General features: G+C 34.8%; 1 protein-coding gene and 1 long non-coding RNA gene across 2 annotated transcripts; both read right to left on the reverse strand.

Annotated features, from left to right (window-relative positions):
* Positions 1-800: 800 nt before the first annotated feature.
* LOC127830989 (uncharacterized) lies at positions 801-17494 on the reverse strand. Its single transcript, XR_008026347.1, has 4 exons — positions 17330-17494; positions 4952-5007; positions 2967-3054; positions 801-1244 (listed from the first exon to the last, which is right to left on the reverse strand). It is a non-coding gene; the product is annotated as an uncharacterized LOC127830989 (long non-coding RNA).
* Positions 17495-22007: 4513 nt separating this feature from the next.
* Positions 22008-23018, reverse strand: LOC127880650 (uncharacterized). The gene is made up of 2 exons (XM_052427970.1): positions 22690-23018; positions 22008-22510 (listed from the first exon to the last, which is right to left on the reverse strand). The coding sequence occupies exons 1-2, from the start codon at positions 22796-22798 to the stop codon at positions 22164-22166; spliced, it is 456 nt and encodes a 151-aa protein (XP_052283930.1). The 5' UTR covers positions 22799-23018; the 3' UTR covers positions 22008-22163.
* Positions 23019-23478: the final 460 nt, after the last annotated feature.

Here is a 23478-nt window from a genome sequence, read left to right on the forward strand (position 1 = left end):
ATTTTCGCAAACAAAGAATATGGACATTTTGATGTCAAAATTGCCTATGGGTGATTATTGTGTGTTGATTTTGTTCATATACAACATCTTAACATGTATCAGCTCTTTGAATGAAGCATAATGTATGTATTGCGAATCTCGTTATTTTGGGTTAACCACGTATGGATAGACGGACGAGTCAATCACTATTTTCCGAGGCAAATCACAAGCCGTCCCTTGTGACCTTGACCATTAAGCAAACCTCAAGGTTGTTGTAACCAGGGTCTTGATGTCACGATGACTTGTAGCAATTAATGTAAGAATCCCTTAATAAAAGACAAATATTATTTACGAATGGGCCAGATACGTAATTTCCCACACATTCACGCAGGGGCATCATTGTATGCCCTTCAAGCAATAAAATAATGGCGGAGTAAACGTAAGAAAGATGGCGGACTGACCAAGAGGCAACTCATCTGACAATTTTCCTGAAAGCATAACAAGTAGACACGCTTTTAAAGAGGGCTTCTATTAACTTTAGAAGTCCTAACTTAATTACCTCTGGTCGCAAGTCTTTAAATACAGTTAAGGTTTTATTGCGGGACTAGCACATTTGTATACTACACTATTTTTGGCAAATTTCACTGTCGTTATGCTTTAACAAAGTCGTGATTTGTTCTTTCTGAATTCACTGTGGTTTTTGCTTCATTTTCTATTTTAAAACTTACTTTTTACATTGAATTATAGTTACATATTTTATAAATGGAAATAGATAAATGAAAGCCATGCAGAAAAGATGTTAATTCAAACTCAAAAACAAATACTTATCAAAATTTTATTCAAATGGTTTATTTACAGTTAAAAGACACATTCAAAGCAATTAAAGAAGCATTTTTTATGAATTGCAAATAAATCTGTCAAAAGTTCTCAAGTATTCCATCCTATATTTATGTAATAATTTACAGGTACGTTTCAGAACACAGGATACATGTATAAAACTCAAATGATTAAAAATACATTTGCCAAATTGCACGGGTTTAATAAATAATTCTGTTCAATCAACAGAGTTTTGAACCTTTGAATTTATAATGAAATCAATACTTCAATTTACACATGATGAACATTATTTTATGCTTTTTCCACCATTAGAAAGAACAAGAAATGCCCACATATCAGGTACACAATTTTTTTTTGATGAAGATGAGGTTACATGGCGATATAAATCGAGTGTCACTTTTTGCCAGACTTTTTTATGCCACCACCAACTGAAAGTAAAAACAAGAATTGCATGGTGAATATTTAAGTTCAATGATGCCAGAAATTTTTACGAAAGTAATTCTACAACCAGACTCGGCTTTAATTGAAAATTAAAAATAGACTTCATTAAAAAGGAAACTTTATTAAGAGATTAAAAGCAAACAAGCATGTTGCTTCAATATGACATTAAAGTTTTATTTATCAATAAGATTGTCATCAAATAACAAAGCACTTAAAAAAGATAGTTTAAGAATATTTAAAGTCTCCTCAAAAGTTAGCCAGCTCTCAAACAAAGCCAGTAAATACATGTAGCCAGGAAAGGTAAAGTAAACAAGAGCACCGCATAACGGGTGCCACGCTCAGCTGCGAAAGCTTGTCAGAATGTTTTTTGTTTGTTGATTTTTTTTAGAAAAAAAATCTGTACAGTAACTGTGAAAAGAACTTCAATTCTTGGTAAGGAAATATATAATATGAGATTAATAATTATATAAATTACTTCCCTTGAAAATAATTGTCTGTAACAAATCTCTATTTTTAGTAGCAAATAATTAAAAGCCACTATACTGTGACTGTAGATTCACCACTCAACATGAGCAGCTCCATGAGATACACATGCATACCAAATATATAAAGTGGCTATGTTCAATATTGAATAATTTTCTCCCTTTTAAAGCTTATTGCTTCACTTAAATCTGTATTTTTTACCATAGACCGTAAAGAATGACCTTGACCTTTTACCACAATGTGTTTGTCAGAAACACAATGCCGCCTACTGCGACGCTTTGATTTATTTAACAAAAATATATACGTGGGCAGGTCAGATAACTATGTCCATTTAAAGCTTATTAATTCCCTTGACTTTGTTTTTTCGAGCCTAGACCTTGAAGGATGATGTTCACCTTGAAATTTTACCACTCAAAATGTGCAGCTCCATGAGATACACATGAATGCCAAATATCAAGGTGCTATCTTCAATATTTAAAAAGTTATGGCCAATGTTAAGGTTTTAGCACGACGCCTACTGCGGACGACGAGCTGGCTATGACAATAGCTCAGGTTTTCTCCGAATACAGCCTCGCTTAAAATAAATAAAATACTGACCCTCATGGCAGGTAAATAAACCCATGTCAAGGACCCATTCATAGTTGACTTTAAACTTTAATGCAAATTATTTATTTTTTATGTCCCCCACTATAGTAGTGGGGGACAAATTGTTTTGCCCTGTCTGTTGGTCTGTTGGTTGGTAGGTCTGTTGGTTGGTTGGTTTGCGCCAACTTTAACATTTTGCAATAACTTTTGCTATATTGAAGATAGCAACTTTATATTTGGCATGCATGTGTATCTCATGAAGATGCACATTTTGAGTGGTGAAGTCAAGGTCATCCTTCAAGGTCAGAGGTCAAATATATGTGGCCAAAATCGCTCATTTTATGAATACTTTTGCAATATTGAAGATAGCAACCAACTTGATATTTGGCATGCATGTGTATCTCAAGGAGCTGCACATTTTGAGTGGTGAAAGGTCAAGGTCATCCTTCAAGGTCAGAGGTCTAATATATGTGGCCCAAATCGCTTATTTTATGAATACTTTTGCAATATTGAAGATAGCAACTTGATATTTTTTAACACTGACAATATTCTATGTTTGAGACATTATACAATGGCTGGTTGGGTCATCTTACATAAAACCTATTTTCTAGGCCTAGGCTAACACCACCCTGCCCACTGACCTAATGGCCCCTTTTGTGAAGCCTTTTCTTTAGCAGCCTGCATAGCCTTCTGTTGTTCCTTCTGCTTCTCTTTGAATGCCAAATCCTCCTAAAATAAAAAAAAAATAAAAAAATGAAAATAAACGTCGTTGTTCTGGCTCTCAAGCTGACCAGTTCAAATCCTGACATATAACAAACTTTCCTTTATCCTGAACCAAAGTGTGTCAGATAGGATACAGATCCATCTGTCGGAATTATTGATTCAAGTCACAGGCTTAGCTACACCCACATGATCACAGCAATTGGCAAGAGATCAGGTCTGAAATCTGAACTTATCCACTGCAAACATGCCATAATAGTAATAATAGTGGCAGCTACCCTAGCTTTGTGAACACTTCAAATCTATTATATAAATGTTGTTTTTTTTGCAAAATGTACAAGTTTTGGTCACATACCGTAATTATTAAGTTATCGGACAATCTTCAAGTTTTCGGACACCCCCTTTTTTTGCCAAAATAATTATTTTTCGTGACTTTTAATTTTCAGACATGCGTATTTTCCTCTATCACTAATAACTCTAAATGCTTGGACAGTATATTTTACAGCGCTACTTAAAACAGATTTCAGCACTGTATTCGCTTATCTTTTGACACTTTGATCATGGATTTTTACAAACGGATTAAGGTCATAAAACCTGGGTGATGCATGCCTGAGGGCTATGGACCATAACATTTGCTCAATTGGAAAAATAACCATGCATACCGGTTAGGGCTGTAACGATACATTCGAATTACTCGAATACGGCTGTGGACGAATCGTATTCGTTATTCGCTACCTCCTGAACCGAATATTTGACGAATACAAACAACGTGGTTTCGAGTTTGAAAGTTTAATCATCTTATCTTACCTTACAAATGAAAGTTCATACAATAAACCCCTATATTTAAATGCTCTTCTTATTCCGGCGTTTTTCATCATGTTTACCCCTTCCACGATGTTACACAGTGAGATTATCAACAAAAATGGCGGGCACCGGTTTAATATTTACGACATTGAATTGAAAAATCTTTCGATGGTTGTTTAATGTTTATTTATGTAAATACAAATGATTTGCTAAAACATACACACAAAGGATTAGCAGATGGAATTTCTTTTTTGTTTATCTTTGCTACAATGATTGTGCAACTTATCAACAAACATGGAGCCTAGCAAATGGAATCATAAGGTGACATTGAAATATCATCTACATCACCTATCTGGCATACGCTCATTAAAAAAAATTGAATGGGTACCATACTGTCACTAATGTGTCAACTGTTGAATCTTTAATTGTTCTACTCAAGGATTTTATTGGTACTAGTCATGTTTTCTCAAAAGTTTCAAAACTGTGTTCAAAGTTTAAGCAGTTCTAGTCAGTGTTTTGTTATTTCAAAGTGTTACATTTCATATTTTCAGTATGAATTGATACTCAATTAAACAAATTGACAAATATTCATAGTTTCATACTATATAATGTCATGTAAAGTTGTCAGTATTACTTTTGTTCATTGAAATTCATATTCGCGAATAAATATTTGTATTCGCCACCCTGAATTTGTGATATGTATCGTATTTGTCACCTAGTGTATTCGTTACAGCCCTAATACCGGTAGAAGACAATCGCTTCACCCAACAGCATTTTAAATGATATCTTCAAGTTCCTATTAAGGAGGCAGTATGCATAATGTTTTTCCTTTTTTGTGCTGTATATTTTCAGGCAAGAATTAGCAAAGATGTGAAGCCGTATTTATTTCAAAGTAGTATAACACTATTGTGCATTGATTTATTGCTTTTATTTCAACATAATTTTAATTTTCTGACATTAAATTTTTGTCTCTATATTTTCTGACACATTTAATTTTGAATATTTCCGTATCTTAATTTTCTGACACAAATTTTTAAAATTATTTTTTAGTGTCCAAAACTTTTACGGTAATATGTAATACTATGATCCATGTGTAACTCACCTCATCCATCTCACCCTTGTCCTTTTTGGGTTGCTTGAGTGGCTTCTTCTTGCCTCCTGAAACAAATAATTCAGTATTTAAACCTATCATGTCATATTGTTTTGGGACTTTTTTCGTTTATTTGGGAAAAGGGCCTGACCTTCCATTTTGTGGAAAATAGTATCAACAAAACTGAGAAAGAGGAGACAATTTCCCAAAGTATGCTTGACATTTTGGGAGAATTGCATCATTTAAAAGAAATTCTCTTTGGGGAAAGAACCTTTCTTTTGGGGGAAGGGGCCTTGCTTAAGAAGGAAAAAAGCCCTTTGTCTGTTATCACTACATTATAATGTGAAAGAACTGACATTTTGTTTTCATAAATATTGATGAGTCAATGACCAAATAAAATACACTCCTTTTTAACTACTCATGGAATGAAATTCATTTAAAAAAACACACAAAAAACAACAAAATTTGATCAGGTAACAATAACAATAAATCTGACAAAAAGTAAATGCTATCAGCATGTTACTCTTGTTAGAAACAGGTTGTTTATATGATTGAATTTTTATGTTAAAAATAAAATGGACATAGCAAATATTCAAGAGTCCGAAATTTTGATTGCCTATCCCCCATTAGATGATAAAGCAAGGAAGTGTATTTGATCAACAATCAATACCAATGATTTCAATAAGAACAGGAAACCGTCGGAGACGGGTGATGCTCCCCAAAGTTTTTTTTTGTCACAATATTGCACTATATATTCAGATAAAAGGAAACGTCTTGAGGGGCATAACTTTGGACAAAATAATACGATGGATGTTTGGCAACTTAAAAATTTCAAAGGGCCATAACTCTCTAAATAAATCATCTAACCAGAACCCACAAATAACATGCGCATCTCCTCAAGGTAGTTAAGCTTCCCATAAAGCTTCATTGAATTCCAGTCAGTAGTTGGGAAGAAATAACCCGGACAAGAATTGCACTACCGGTATATGTACATTGTACAGTTTATAGAAAATTTCAAAGGGCCATAACTCTGTGAAAAAGCATCCCACCATAACCGGCTGATAACATGCACATCTCCTCTTGGTAGTGAAGCTTCCCATTAAGTTTAATTGAATTCCAGTCATTAATTGCTGAGAAATAGCCCGGACAAGAAATGCACTATATGTACAGTTAATGGAAAATTTTAAAGGGCCATAACGCTATGAAAAATCATCCGACCAGAACCGGCTGATAATATGCACAGCTCCTCTTGGTAGTGAAGCTTCCCATAAAGTTTAATTGAATTCCGGTCATTAATTGCTGAGAAATAGCCCGGACAAAAATTGTGCACGGACGGACGGACACACGCACGGACAGACGAAGCGGCGACTATATGCTCCCCCCCAAAATTGTTTGGGGAGCATAATAAACTATCTAGTCCATTGCCCCTAATATTGTTGCTGGATTGTTCGTTGATAGAATAATCCCTGAGCTACTTAAACATGACAGAGCTGTCAAATTGCATCATTGTATGGTGCCAATGTATAAAGCATGCTCTGGTATCAGCGCTTCCGTTAGCTTTTAAAAGTTGAAAGTCCTGACTTCCAAGCCTACAATTTTGGACGTCCAAGACATACATTTTGAAGTCCCACTTTTATTTCAGAATTTTAATACACGTACATGTTCCAACTCTATCCATTACCCGAAAATCCAGTATTATTACGATTGCTATTTTCAAAACCAAAGTACGGACAATATTGACGTCTGCAAATGTCCGCCATTTTACCCAAGCGCATATACAAATTGAATTGTGGGATGGGGGAACTCCCATTGAACATGGGATAATCACGTGACGCGATTTGAGAGCATAGAGTATTTAGTAATTACGACAAATCAACAACTGAATTTAATATGTTTCATGTACTTCCTTTCAGAAAAGTTTGCGTAGGTGAAAGCGAATTTCGGAGTATAAAAACGCGTCTTTTTTAAATTTTACCGAGTACACTTCATTCCGAATTGCGATATAATTTGTCAGGAAATTCATGCATGTAGACAAACAGGGCTTGCACTAAGCGGCGTACGGCCGTATATTACGCCCGATAATTGTTTCTATACGCCGATAAAAAAAACCATGACGTCCACTGTACTTCCTTAAAATTGGTCATACGCCGAAAATAGCAACCCGTGACGTAAGCTGTCGATTAAAATAACACTTCAATCAACACTGCTTTCTGCCGACTCAATGTGTTTTGCACACGTCTCGATCAGTCTAAACTCCGCCTCCTTATATTTGCTACCGCCCGCAGGTGATTAGCAAGTTTATTGTGTGTTGTTTATCTAACGGTTACACAATTTACCCCCCGCGCGGATCGCAAATTGACCGTGACAAAGCAGTCGCTTAAAATTGGTTGCTTTAACAACACACTCGTGCCTCTGCGCGTGCCATATGTTGTCTTATGACTAGGAGATAATTGCTGGTTTGGGCAGACGGCACGATAAAAGAAAGACGGCAATAATAATTAAAGAAAAACAAAATTGATCAAAGTTTAATTAATTACGTAGATTCACTACCGTATTAGGTCCCGCGAGTTTTCTCAGTTTGTTAATCCACCGATAATTACGAGTAATAACCATCTTATATAAACTGGAATCACAGTTCATTTTCTATACTAACAAGTCATTTAACTAGTCAGAAACATTAAGAAAACTCATTTCCTGGATTAGCTATAAATTATCTAAGTAGAATTAAATTGCTACGTCATGACCTTCGACATTGCAAATGGCTGACCTATTGTAACATTCAACCCGCGTTCAGTTCAAAGCTGGCGATTCAAATTACAAGTAATGTTGGTTCAATAATGGAGAAAACATTAAATGAATTTAACAAATATTTGATAAGGTTTGTTAAACCATATAACAACAAGGAAAGTTTAGATTATTAAAGCTAAACTGGTAAGGCATTTATTAAGTGTACATATTTCGGACATATATAGTATTCGGATAAACAGTAATTGATATACTAGATGCTCCATCATTCCATTAACATCAACATTAAAGTTGTTTGGACTTCCAACATTTTTGAGTGGGACTTCCATAAGTAAAGGGCAGGAAGTCAGGACTTCCAAAATTTATTTCTTAGTGCAAGCCCTGGACAAATATGTATGCATAGTTTGGCAATCTCAAAACACGTTATTAAACTTCTTATTGCATTATGTGTTATGGCCGTTGATATAACAATTTAAAAACAAGGGACACAATTGTCACAAAACCAGGTTTTCATTGTGAAAAAAATCTGATAAAGGGAGACAACTCAAACTGAACTTTTGAAATGAACAAACAAAATTAACCCCCTTTGTAAGTTTGTTTTAGAATAAATCTATTATTAGTCATGGCGACCTTGACATTGGAGATATTGACGTGATTCTTTCGTGCGACACACCGTCCCATGATGGTGAACAAATGTGCCAAATGATTTTAAAATCTCATAATGAATGACATAGTTATAGCCCAGACAAGCTCATTTATGGCTATTTTTTACCTTTGAACTCAAAGTGTGACCTTGACCTTGGAGATATTGACGTATTTTTTTCGCGCGACACACCGTCTAATGATGGTTAACAAATGTGCCAAATGATTTTAAAATCTCACAATGAAAGACAAAGTTATGGCCCGGACAAGCTTGTTCCGCCCACCCGCCAGACCGCCCGCATTCGCCAATCTAATAACCAGTTTTTTCCTTCGGAAAACCTGGTTAATTATTCAATTTTAGTATTTTCAAATGCGTATAATTAAACGTGTTATCCGAAATCATTTCCAGATTTAATTATTCTCGGAAAGTTAAGAAAATTCTACCAACAAATAAACATTTCTCGTGTATTGCGTGTACAGATGAAAATCATGCAAACATTAGACTTCATGTACAACATTACGTCATTCTTCCTCGGGGAAAGTGCAGACTTAAATATTTGATGGCTGAATAAAAACTTTGTAGCGCAGAGGTCGCTAATATTATAGTATACAGCTTCAGGTGGGGTCGGCGTGTATTCGGCTGCCTGAGCGCTGATTGGCTTATGCGCTTACCAAGAAGAGTTTGATTGACAACTGGAAAAATCAATATTGGCCACTCGCTGAGAAATTCATTGATAACAGTAGCTCTTAGGCGGAGTTAACGGTCTGAATAACCTGATTTACTGTTGACATGTGTACGTGCTGTGTATTTGAAAATAGCATACATGCGAATAATCGGACATCCAAGCGACTTTCACCAATTGCATAATGGACGTACGACTGCCGTTTTCAGGCGTAATTTATGCCCAGACGTCCACTAACGGAAGCGCCTGTGGTATCGAGCATTTTGTTTTTATTAAGATGCTTTGATGACGCCACACGCATGCGCTTTGAGTATTTTGCTTAACTTACATTACTTTGCTAGAAACAAATACAAACACAACCGTTATAAGGAAAAAAAGCAAATTCGTTGAATTGATATCCCCCGCCATTATACTTCTGGACACAAGATATGGCTCCGGACACACTAAAAAAGCATTTTTTTCAAAATACAAAGGGCCATAACTCTGTTATTATTCGATGGTGTACAATGCCATGTGGCGTGCATCATCCTCTTATCCATATATATACTCATACCAAGTTTCAATGAAATCTGCCAAAGCACTTCCAAGATATGGCTCCGGACACAAAAGTGCCAGACGGAGGGACAGACAACACCAAAACAATATCCCTCTGCCTATGGCGGGGGATAATCAGGTATTTCAAAATCTTACTTCAAGTAAAAAAATCCAAATGTATCCATATTCTATACATATTATTTGTTCTCTTCTTTTAATTTCCATATAAATTGCAAAGTGAAGCGATGACTGCGCTTATGTAAACACATTTTCATTTATTTTAAAAAACATTTTCATTTTCTCCTGATTTTCAGAAAAAGTTACATGAAAAATTCTAACACTGTGCACCCAGATCCGGTCATGTGATATACACATGTCCGGTGGGAATTCCCTGTCCTGATTGAACATTTCTTTCAGGAAATCTTTTAATAGTTATATAATATGCCAAAATTTATTTGAACACAAGTCGTGTTAAACATTTTTATGTTCCCAATTGTTCAGAGGGGGTAATCACATCATAGTCAAGATGATGACTCCCATGCCAAGACAGGCATTGTTTGCTGTTTTATACAGTCAAATCCAAACTTAAGGCAAATATTTACTGGACAGTAAGTCCTGTAAAATGGGAAAAAATACAGGACCTCCTCTTTTTTTTATAGGACCTACTGGCTACAGAATATAATAGTAAAATAACTTGGTTTCATTGATGGGATCAAGGTGTTTATGGTATAAAATGATAAATTTTTTGAATAGCTATTAATTTTAAGGTCACACATTTGTATCTGACTTTGAATAATAATAATACACGCCATACATGGTACTAGTCTTCTTTAGTTAAAATATTTATTTTTGTTAAATGCTGAACGCATGTTAACAGTAAATATAAACAGGAATCGCTTCTTTGTAATATCTTAAGAACAATTTCCAAAACAAAATTAGCTGATACTAAGTCTTGTTTTACTAAGCTACGCTTAGCGCGCATGTCAGGTATGAGTCTGGTCAATACAGCCTAAACCGACAACGGCCTCGATAAATGACAATCGGCCTGTTTAACACATGGACATTGATAGCCAAGATAATTACAGTTTGAATGACAATGATCATTATTATACATTACTACTGCTATTAAAACCACACAAATTGATATCTGCATCATTTTAATTGTAATAATCAGATTTATGATTATCTTGTTAAGCGACTAGGCCGTCATGGATTTGGACCGTCCTGACCTGCATTCGTAAGATGCACATAAATAGACCAATCAGGTGCCCACGGAAAATTCCGTTAGCAGAAAGAGCGTTGGTACGGAAAAGCACGTGTATAAAGACGCTATTGCTATTTTTGCACCTCAGAAAACTTTCAGAGCCATAAACAAACTTATACAAACCTATGAATTTGTTGTGTTTTTTTACCAGACAATATGTCCTGTAAATTTGACAGACAGGCCGGACCTTACACAATTTTACAGGACATGTCCGTCGGTCCGGCCATGTTTGGCGGAGACTGTTTATAGCCTTTATTACTTGGATTAATTGTTTAAATGCAGCTCTTTTTTTCCAAGAAAGTGATTAGGTTTTATTCTATACTTATATTCCCTTAAATATCACATGATAACCTGCTCTGATGTTGCTCAAAATGAGATGACCAATAGAACAGAACAGAAGTTTAATTGACCTAATGCCTATTGCAATTAAGTACTCTCCAATCACCTTGGATCTCTCAATTTAAGGTCATCAGGCGAGAAGTGAATATGTTATTACACATGTGTAAGGAACTATCAGCTTGAGGCAGGTTAAACACGCTGCAAACCCCCACATTTGACGTGAATTAAACAAATATTCGAAGGTAAATGATTTATTTTTTATTGTTTGTATTAATTTAGAAATTTCGGAACTTGTTTTCATAACAAATTGATAAGCAGTTGCCGTTGTTGCAATATAGGGGTGTCCCGCTGAGACTTCCAAAATGTGACCCATTTTTATACCGGAACTCTGATAAAGTAGACCCATTTTTATACAAGATTTTTGAAAAAGCATACCCATTTGTATACGATATTATTGAGAAAGTGGACTCATTTCAATACAAGAAGTTTGATAAACTGGACCCATTTAAATGCTACAATTTGATAAAGTGGACACATTTCATACTAGAATTGTAATCTCTTTCATATCAATACAGTATACTTATTGAATTTGCTATTATATCTTTCCCGCTACTGAAATTTACTTTTTGATACCCATTTATATACAAGAATGACATGTATCATACCCATTTTGATACTGATACTTTCAAATCTATATGCATTTATATACAAGCAAATTTCTGATTTCAATATCCATATCTATACTAAGATGCTCAAAACCATACCCATATCTATAATTTTAGTCGAAAAACACGCCCCATAAAATCGGCACACCCCTATATAGTATACCCGTATATAGGAAGTTACCCCCCGGGCAATGCGCCATCTTATTTTCCATCGCTTTCCTTAATTTGTCATGAATAACGTCTGTTTAGGGATGAGCACTGATCATCTGCATTTTGTTCATGCAGGGGTGCATATGGACTCTCAGAGCCATCACAGCAAAAATTGTCTAAGGTACTGGAAGTCCGTTTATGGTGGACGAACCAGTTATCGAACACATAAGAAATGAGGTTAAATTACGTTAAAATCCAAACACTTAAAATAACAAAAACATTTTGTTTTAACAAATGACAAACAGTTCAATCATAATTCATTTAATAACTTATCTGTAAAGTTTTCCAGCAAATAACTTTCAAGAATTCATAACAATGATTCCCTGGTTATTGTCACCTCTAGCAGACAAAACATAATGGCGGCCGATGTAAACATGACACAGGGCTTTTCATCCTTATATAACAGAGGCCGATATTCGGCTCCTTCCCAATTCTAAAAAGCCTTATTTTTTCCCAACTCTGGCTGAAAGACTTCCCAAAAAAAACGATTGAAATTCCCCTGAAAATCAAAAAAATAAACACAGCGGATAGTGTTTTGTAGCCAAGTTACTATTCGGTATAGTTTTACTGGTCTTGTAGATGATTGTAATTTCATTGAAAGCTTCCACGAGCGATAAACAAAGATGAAGGTTTATTTTGCGTAATTGTTGTCTGGTATCGATTTTTTCGCTACCAGTTCAGTTCAGGTATTTCCCCACTACCGCTAAGCCGAATTTTAATTGTATTTGTGTACCAGTCTAGAACAGAATATTGCGTAGTACGGGTTTTATTGTCGGTTTTTGCACGAGGGCCGCAAGGGAGGTCACCAGTGTCATCGCTGAATTTTCAGTTTGAAAATGTCACATAATGGTAAATATTACCTGTTGAAAAGTTTATCTGTTTGAAAATATAGCTGGCCAATCTTTGAAAAGAACATTTCCAGGTCATTAATTCATAACAAAAATAAAGTTCAAACCATTATTGTGACTGTTTAAAATTGATTAAATGATTTACCTGTGATGAAATGCTTTAAAAGTTTTTTTCCCAAAATGGCCATTTATCGCGCTTAAATTTCCCAATTTGCAAGGCTAGGGCTTCTTCCCAATTTCCAGATGAAAAGCCCTGTGACATATTACCGGACTGTTCATAAATACTACTCCAGTATATACAAAGTCACGTGACCCAGACTAGGCGAAAAAACCTGCGTCTGCTGCAATCAAAATTACAAACGGAAATAATATGTTTTTTGGTGTGTAAATGCATGTTTTGATAAATGCATTCAAAAAATAATAGCAAATAACACATTAAACCATGTAAATAACAATAAATGCATTCCTTTAACCTGATTTCGGCGCATTTGTTTCAAGCTAAATAGGCTAGTAGGTCATGGACTTCATGTACGACCATTTGTTTATCGATGTTATGTCAGTGGTTTACACAGGATTTTTGTCAGGCGCCCCGGGGCTGATAGGGGGTGGGGGGGGGGGGGGGGTTCGGGAGGGGTGTCCCCCCAGACGTTGATTTTTTTTAAGTTAACGTGTCAACTCCCGTTCTGTGGTGCGTTATAACTAAAAGAAAAACAGCATCAAAAGACGTCATTTGGTGCGCTATGACTCTTCAAGAAAATCCCACAGTCATTAAAAAAAAACATTTTTTTTATTGTTTAATTGTTTTTAAACTTTCCCGCACAGATAGTAAAATCCCGACTCAAACGATTCCCCAATACATCTGTTTCAACGCGACTCTATTACTGTATACTAACCACTTTTCAAGTTTCTATTTATTACCTGATAATCCCTTTTATTCCGTTTTTATAAATCACTTTCTGGTACATATTGACCATAACAGCTCTCAATTATTTCTTTAACACAAACCATCCCATTATTCTATAGTATCAAATAAATTTTAAGTGACTATTTATAGATTTGATGAAATATTGCCTCTGAACATGCGTCAATCCCCTGACCTGTTGTGTGCTTGTTAAAACGCTCAATACACACACGCTTTTCGATGCAAATGATGCGACGTTGTACATGCTGCATAATTTTCACGCTCTTTTTAATTGAGAAAAGATTCGACACAAAATAAATTTGCACTGCTAATTTGCAGCAAAAAATATTTAACGTTGCGGTAACATTTACATTCGGAAGTGTGTTTCGGATTAAAAACGTGTTAACATCGACTTATGGGAATGGATTTCGGATTACAAATTTAATTATTCCCATTTGAGATTTCAACAAATAACAGTTGCGTAGTGAATTCAACGATAATTTGTTTGAACACTTTACGAGTGGAATAAATGTTTTGACGGAATTATGCATGAAATTCACGTTGTCCATGAGGATTACGGCCAGTTGCCATCATCAGTCTTCTAACTATCGATTATCGGAAGAAATATTTACAAGTGTGCGTAATTAATTCAACAAAAATTTGTTTAAGGACATTAAATGTTGAATTAATGTCAGTCAAACGAGGTCAGGGCCCTCACACTACTTTGGGGGAAGGGGTCCGCAGCCCTTAGGAGGGGGAATTTTCGCGGCGTTTCCCTTTTTGGGGGATTTTTTTACTTACATTCTCATTATTTCATTTGTACATGTTTGCACTATATCCATTGCATTTTTATAATTTAGTATGTTTGAAAAGATTAAATTGAAATAGAATTGAGATATAATAATCATGAGACACATCTTTCTATAAAAAAAAAATAAAAAAAAAAAAATAAAAAAAAATTTTTTTTTTTTTAGGGGGAATATTTCCCCCAAAAAGGGGAAAAAAGTATACTTTTCAGGTGGGGACTGCCACCGAAATTCGGCGGCAGATTTGATAGATTGAGGGCCCTGGAGGTGAATCAGTTCTATAAATGGACATGATGAAATATACATGTACTGGAATTAAATTGTTAGTGTTTTTCCCAGGCCATTTTAGCGTGGCGAAAAGCCACGCCGCCCTCCCGGATCGCCACGCTGCCCTTTTTAAAGGCAAATTTCGCCACGCGCCCTTTTTTCAAAGGCAAATTTCGCCACGAAATTTGCCTTACGATCTAAGTTGTTCCGCAAAATCAGCTTCCTTGATTGTCTGTGACGCTCCGACTGTGCTTGATTTACTCGAGAGGCGTCAACGTCTAATCGACTATATTTAATTGAGCAGATTTAATCTATAACAGTGCTCGATTAGGTCTTACTGGCTGCCCCAAAGCTGTGAATTAGTCATGCGTGAATAACCCCGTGTCAGTATCAATCGATAATGCCGGAGGCTATGTTATACCAAGCGCACTTTTCGCTCGGCAATGTGTACTCCTCCACGATATAATCATTACTTCGGAGACATTTGATGAAAAACTCGATGTTATTCTTGTGGCAATTGTGCTTTGCATGCATTATTCAGTTATATCAAAACATATTTTTTTACGCATAATTACTTTTAAATTCACAAACAAATTTATTCTTTATCAATTTCGTCTTTAAGATAATTAGATCTAATTATTGAAATAATTACCGAGACGTATACCAATTTAACAAAATACTAATCGCGTATACGATATAACGTTGCTATGCGCACCTGTCGCTTACATCATTTGACATTTTATCAACATGGCGGACTATACAGAATTAAATTGTGACTCGGCAAAAATGGCAAATAACGTCGTAAACGATCGAACTAACGATGGAGATTATACATTAAGAAGGAATAAATGAAATGTCTGTGATAATCAACGATACATAAAAATGTTTTAGATAGCAACAACATAATTTATTTATTTGTAATCTACTCGGTGGATGTATGTCACGGAAACGAGTGTTTGCATATTGTTAGAGATCAATTTACTCGCAATGTTATTTTAAACATCTGTCGAGATTATTGTTAGAAAATGGGATAAGACAAACATGGTTTCATTTATATGTTAGTGGATCTGTGTATAATCAGATTCATATGCATATATTGCTTTATTATGTTTGTCGTGCTGTACAGTTTATTGAAACAGCATGGAACTTAAATGTTCATTGCAAGGTAAATATATTAATATAAATCATAGTAAGTTAAATACATCTATTACCATTAAATGTGCTTGTTTATATGTTATTTTTTCCACAACTGCTTCGTGGAGCAAATAACATGGAACGTTTTTGCCCTTTTTTGCCTAAACTGCGCGCTAAAATGCCTTTTTTGAAAGTAATGCGCCATGCCCCTTTGCCCTCCTGGGAAAAACACTAATTGTTATCGCATAATTGTAACTGAGAGTCATTTGCACAACTTACTCGCCATTAGTAATTAATTGTTTACCACTTGCAATTAATTTCTCGTATTAATTATGAGTCATAGGTAACACTTGTTTACAATAAAAAGGTGTGATGATGATGCCAGAAACCGTCTTTAATGTACTGTACTGTACTAATTACCGGTTTTATATTACGTAAATGGTACAACTTCTTGCTAATCAAGCTGCGATAAACTCTTACTTCATGCCCGACATCAATCAAAAATAATGGTCGATAGTTAACCCCGCCCTCATAAGCTTTCGCATAACCGATTGGACGATGAACATCACAGTTTGATGACTTGAAAGTTACCAGATACATCCTTGTCAGCATTTAACTGACTGTGTAATGTGGCTAGAATAATCGATGCCCGCGTCATGCTATTCACTTATCAGTGTATTATCCATTACCCCATGTGGTGTTTATGGCGATTATTTGTGAAAGAAGGTACCGAGTGCTCTTTTAAAACAGGGAATATTGATACACTGGTAGAGAAACCTTGATTTTTTTACAATCTCCACTTTCTTTTACTGAAAAATACACTGATCGGAAAATTTCAAGCGCCCCGGGGACTCTGATTTCAAAATTCAAGCGCCCCGGCGAGGGATCGTGAAATGGCCTGTGGAAAGCCCTGTAGGTCATGCGCACTTTTTCGTATGTGCATACAGAACCAAAACAAAACATCCGATAGTAGGTGCTGTTCGATAACAGGTACTTACACGATAAATGGACTATCAGCGGAGGATATTTTATTATGGCAATTTTGAATCTAATGATCTATAGATCGATGGCTGCCAAAAAAGTTTGAGTTTCAACCCTTGTTACTATTTTTATATATGACTTGAGTGGCGTGCCTGTTAGGTAGAAACACAACATGTTTGTTTATGTGACCATCTTGACACAATTCAAGCCTTCTGTGGCGGGAAATACTGATTGTTCTACATTTTCGCGATACAAAATCTGTTTCTCAATTATTTCGTTTCAACTTTAAAACGCAAACCCCGAAAAATTCGTAGATATTTTATATTCCTTATTGATTTTAATTAAAACTAAATCAATTTAATTATATGTACCGTCTCTGCCTGACATATTCACTAAAAGTACACGCTTCCAAGTTCTAGAAGAAAACGCGGTTCCAAAGATCTGGAAATTACCGGCTGTTGTTTACTTCGTCTGATTGAACAAACGCTTGTTCGCGAAAATCGTCAACCGGAAATAGTCCGAATATTAAGCATGGTGTAATATTCGGTTTACTAACGACTCGCCCCCTTAACGACTCGCCCCATAACGACTCGCCCCACTTTTTATAACGACTCGCCCCACTTTTATAACGACTCGCCCCACATGTATAACGACTCGCCCCACATAGATAACGACTCGCCCCATCATTACTTATATGCACGGAGTGTATATTGACAGGAGATGAATCGAGTATTTGACCCTTACTGTAGTAAATTCAATCTTATGCAAAAACTATTCATCCAATTTTATTGGTTTATACGTTATCTTGTTGCTTATTAATTCCTCTTTCAAAAAAATATAACTTTGAGTATATTCCCGTTGTTATTAATGGATTTATAGCGAGTTAAACACAAGAAATACACATTTTATGTTTTACCACCGCGCGTTTTAACGTGTTGTGGCTATCGATCTTTTACGATTAGCGTACAGCGAAGCGCCGAGGTTATACATTTTGATGTACCCACTCACGTCTTTTGTTAAATTATAGTTTCATTTCTCGGCCGATTTTGACAAATTATATATCATTTGAAAGCTTACGTTACGTAGTAAACAGATATATCAATATATATTAAGTTTTTCTTCTGATTTCGACAGCCCGGCGAGTTATAACTTTAACTTTTGCAAATATCATACCGTTTTGGAGTTTTAGAATCTAGATTTACGGTTGACATGTTCGTACTTAATACCAATTTGTAGCGTTTATATTTGGAGTTCAGTTTTAAAAATTACATCTTGCTTAGGAGAATAGAATTCTGTATACGATAGAAAAAAAATTTGTTTAAAAACGAAAGTAATTAAGGAATGAAGGCGGGAAAATGTAGCGCGCGTTCCTAACGCACTGAACTGATGCTACGGTCTTGGCGATTATGCTTTTGTTTAGAAACCGGCCATTGAATTTCTTTTGCCATCTTATTATATTTTTTATGGAATATATTGTAGTATTTTGTTCACGAAACATATCAATAAAACTTATTATAAATGAATCTTAATAAATTAACGATTTCAGCTCTTGTTTATAACACAGAAAGGGTGTAAAATTTATGATGAAACAGCGTATATAGCGGACCCTCTCGATATTATTCGGCTTTGCATGCATACTTGAAATAAAATGGGTGTCAAAAACATTCATCGTTTGCTGTTTATTATCAACAAGGTAATTATGTATAATTATTTGAAATGTTATTTACCTTAAATTATCAATTTATTAAAGATTCTTAAAAATCACGGTCCGTGTTACGCGGGTCATTTCGTATTTCGACATCAGGGCATCATGTCCAACTATTGAAAATCAGATTTTTTTTCACCGGGACGATGACGGCTTGGATTTAGACAGACAGACAGATAGTTTATTCAGACTTAAACAACAGTACATCGTCTTCAACTCAAATATATAAATTATTTTTAGACGAATTGTTAGGTGATTACACATATAGCAGTGATGATTCTGAGAATGTTGCCATGTTTCTTATCCGTGTAATCTAGAGTCCATGGTTTGAGCATTTTTATCGCGGTGTTCAAAAAAGATATCTCAATAATCTTGTTTATTGATAGATCTGTGGTTTTATTGCCCCTGTGTTCAGCACAAACCAATTATCTCGTTATGATCAGAAACTGTGCCGACCAATACTAAATAACACTATGGTGTCATACGCCACAGCAGGGACCTATACTTGTATATTGGTCCCTAACCACAGGTGGCAATGTCTGGTCAGATTACACTTTTTATGATACCTCCATGTCTTCTCGTGGTATTAGTGGTCATTTCTTGGAGTAATGTAACGCCAAATACTCAATTTTGCGTTTATAAGATATGTAGCGTATTGAAAACATTTAAAGTCATCTGCCCATACAGATTGCCATAAACTAAATACTGTATAGATGTCAGCCAGCTAAATCACAATAATTATAAGTGCTTAATACCTATACATGTACATTTTAAACATTTAAAAAAATCTTATACTTAACATTTAACGTATTTAGCGGGTACCGGTAAAAAAACTCCGTCATTTCGTAGTCCTATAAAGAGTGTATGGTAGTGTACGGAACAACATAATTTAAAACAGCATTCTCATTTGACCACAACGGGGTTAAATAATCTTTCCGAAAAATACAAATAATACAGAGTTTTAATTTAGAATTCTATATATTTATAACTCTGTTAACTTATAAAGATATTTCAATATACATGCATAGACAGTTGACCGTGATTTTCAAGAATCTTTAAATAATTTTAATTAATTGATAATTTATGGTTAATAACCTTTCATATAATTTTACATAATTACCTTTTTGATAATAAACAACAAACGATGAATGTTTTGACACCCATTATATTTGAAGTATGCAAAGCCGAAAAATATCAAGAGGGTCCGCTATACATTTGTATACGCTGTTTCATCATAAAATTAAGGTAGTGCACCTCTAATGATTTCCCGCGATTTCTTCGAAGGTTGAAGAGCCTACTATTAGGTGCCGTAGCCTAGTGGTTAAGGCGATAGACTAGAAATCTTTTGGGATATTCCCGCGCAGGTTCGAATCCTGCCGACGACGTATACTTTTTTGCGACGCGTTTTATTTATTTTCTAACGTAATTTGATTTAATATGGCATATAAGCTATATTTATTGTTAAATATGTTGCAATTTTTATGCACATTTTTCAATTATTAAAATTAAAACAACGTTATGGCGAAATTGGGTGATTTACTGTTGAAAATACGAACCATGCATGTTGCATTTTTATTTTTATTTCAAAAAGTAAACGGTAAATCTGTCTAGTTCTTGGTATTTTTGCTGTATATAGTGTTTCTATAAAAACTAAGTTTAAAATATGACTTAAATGATACTATTTTGAATTTTATGACACTTTGTTTTTAACCGACCCAATTTTTACTTGGCTGAAATCACTTACATTTCATGGTGCTCTTCCATAGATAAAAATTTGTAAAAAATAAATGTCTGTAAAAGAATACTTATTTCATCTTGTTTAAACTTCAAACACCTTTACAGCATCTGTACACACCAACTGCATGCCCATATTTGGAAATTTGAATGAATTATGGAACTTTTATATACCCCAGGGGTGAAAATAAACTGGACAAAAGCCGAGCGTGGGGGTGGTTTTGAAAAAATCGGTATATTTTTTTAAAAAGCATGGAAAGCCTACCTACAAATTTGCATGTAGTTCAGTGAAATGATGCTGATTAAGAAAATAATTAATTAGATTATATTTGGATATGTGCCCATTAGAGGTGCACTACCTTAACACCCTTTCTGTGTTATAATCAAGAGCTGAAATCGTAAATTTATTAAGCTTCATTAATACTTAGCTTTATGGATATGTCTCTAGAACAAAATATTTCAATATATTCCATAAAAAATATAATAATCGTGGCAAAGGAAATTCAATGGCCGGTATCTAAACAAAAGCATAAGCGCCATCAGTTCGGTTCGTTAGGACCGCGCGCTACTTATTTCCGCCTTCATTCCTTACTTGCTTTCATTTTTAAACCAATTTTTTTTCTATCATATACAGAATTCTATTCTCCTAAGCAAGATGTTATTTTTAAAACTGAACTCCAAATATAAACGCTACAAATCGGTATAAAGTACGAACATGTCAACCGTAAATCTAGATTCTAAAACTCCAAAACGGTATGATATTTGCAAAAGTTAAAGTTATAACTCGCCGAGCTGCCAAAATCAGAAGAAAAACTTAATATATATTTATATATCTGAAAACTACATTACGTAAGCTTTCTAATGATATATAATTTGTCAAAATCGGCCTAGAAATGAAACTATAATTTAACAAAATACGTGAGTGGGTACATCAAATGTATAACATCGGCGCTTCGATAAAAGATCGACAGATACGACACGGTCACGTGACTTAGACACAACAAGATTTTTGGCGTAACGGTCCCGTTTCATATCCGTGTAATCTAGAGTCCGTGTTATATGGTAGGATTTTTATTTAATTTCGATTTTAATGTGTTTTGAGTCGGTAAAAACTGGTGGGGTATTGAAAAAATATCTTAAGATTTGGCAAATTAGAAGTTTGATGAAATTTGTTAAAATGCATTACTTCAACTTTCACCTTTTTCAGGAACTTTCAACAGAAACTGGAATACTGTATCGCATCCTGCATGATATGTTCAAGATTTCTACACCTGGAATTTTATCAACTCTTGCAATTAATATTATGCGTTACCACAGTAACATAACTATGTTTTTGCGTATATAATATATAACGACTCGACCCCTCATTTTTATTGTTACATTTTTAGTATCTATGTTAAGTGTAAACAGTACAGATGAATAGAAAGAGAAATATATAAGAAAATCTTTTTTTGTATTGATGGTTTAATAGATACTTATGTACGTATATACAACAACAACAACAACTTATAAATATAGAAAGTTACGCAGTGTGTATAATAATATCAATACATTGAATTAATAAGAAAAGTTTACAAAAAGACAGTAATACATCAGTAATCAATATAATTATATCTTAATATTATCAACATTGAATTTATGAAAATGATTTTATTCAAACGTTTTATTCATAACAAATTTAAACACTATTAACACAAACAACAACAACAGCAACAACAACTATTTACACAGGTCCGTACATGGCTGAACACAAGTCCAGCAGCTGACTAGTTGAGATGGAACGCTCGTTTTATCTTGAAGGTGACTGGAGCAGTGGGTACGATGTCCGTCACTGTGGCGTCATGTAGCGACTGCTCCATTTCTTCCGATGGGAGTTCCCGTTCCGGTCGTGTGATGTCGAACGCGTGGTCAACTTCCATTTCCTCTTCAAGGAGTGACATGGCTGACGTTGTCGTTGATTCCATGGTGGTGTTTGTCGAATCCGGTATCGAGTTGACTATCTCGTCCATCAGATCACCATTCTCATCGGTGTTGTTGTGCCGACAGCGCATACACACAAATTGAAGATCCCGATTTTCGGCAACAGTGGCGTCGTATTGCTCATCTGTGATCCCTGAAATTATATACTTAAATATTTATAAACTGTATAACGTATTTGCTTGAAAGTTTGTTCATATATATATATAGGTAAACGATGCTGCGCTGCAAATACAGAGTGCAAAGTTGACACACGAAAATACTACAACGCAAAGAAATAATTTATCTTCGATTGTACGTTTTAGAAGTATTTACCAGTGTTACCACATTTTATCTGATGCCACCGTGAACAGTTGTCACATGTCACCGCTCTGGAGTTTTGGTACACCCGTAGTAGGCAAAACAAACAAGGAGGCACAGGCATGGTGTTAGTCGAATTATCAATTTTAAATAATGGTATACTACCATGTATACATCTTTAAATACTAAACTCCGCAGTGGCACGTATTACTCAATTAAAGTTATAACCATTAAAGTAATTAAACAAATCGTGGAATTAATTGATTTATCACGAATGGTTTCTTGTTTATTTGAAACCATTGCAAATTTTCCGCGATAATTGTTCACACCTACAAATTAAAAGAACCGCCATTTAATTAGCATTTAATGTTTATTTGAAACCATTGAAAACTTTCCGCGCTAATTGTTCACACCAAAATTTAAAAGAAACGCCATATGATTAGCATTTTAAAGTTTGTGTGAAAAACACAAAAGGACTGATACGCATTTTTATAATATGAAAAAATATTTTTTAAAAGTGTGTTGTGTATTCAGATCAACAGGTAATAAATAGGTAGATTTAAAATTATAATGGTAATTTTAAAATTATAAATAAAAAATTATCTTACAGATAAATTGTGTCCGTAAAATTTCTGCAAAAAATAAATTTCGGCAAAGACCTTTTTTCATTTTTCTTACCTTTCAATACCCGTATATATGAAAATATCTTTACCACGTAGCAAGGTATTCACGCTTTCGCGATTATGACACGTGTATTGTTGATTGTCATCACCCGCCCGCGGTAATGTACCTGTCAATTATGTT

The sequence above is a fragment of the Dreissena polymorpha genome, chromosome 5, assembly GCF_020536995.1.
Source record: "Dreissena polymorpha isolate Duluth1 chromosome 5, UMN_Dpol_1.0, whole genome shotgun sequence".
In the NCBI taxonomy this organism is placed as follows: Eukaryota; Metazoa; Mollusca; class Bivalvia; order Myida; family Dreissenidae; genus Dreissena; species Dreissena polymorpha.

What these genes read in the sequence shown, in the direction of transcription:
- LOC127880650 (XM_052427970.1), bottom strand. Translation starts at nt 22,798, where the DNA reads ATGCCTGTGCCTCCTTGTTTGTTTTGCCTACTACGGGTGTACCAAAAC. An exon ending in GATAAAATGTGGTAACACTG is followed by an intron (nt 22,511 to 22,689) that starts GTAAATACTTCT and finishes ATATAATTTCAG; the next exon opens with GGATCACAGATGAGCAATAC.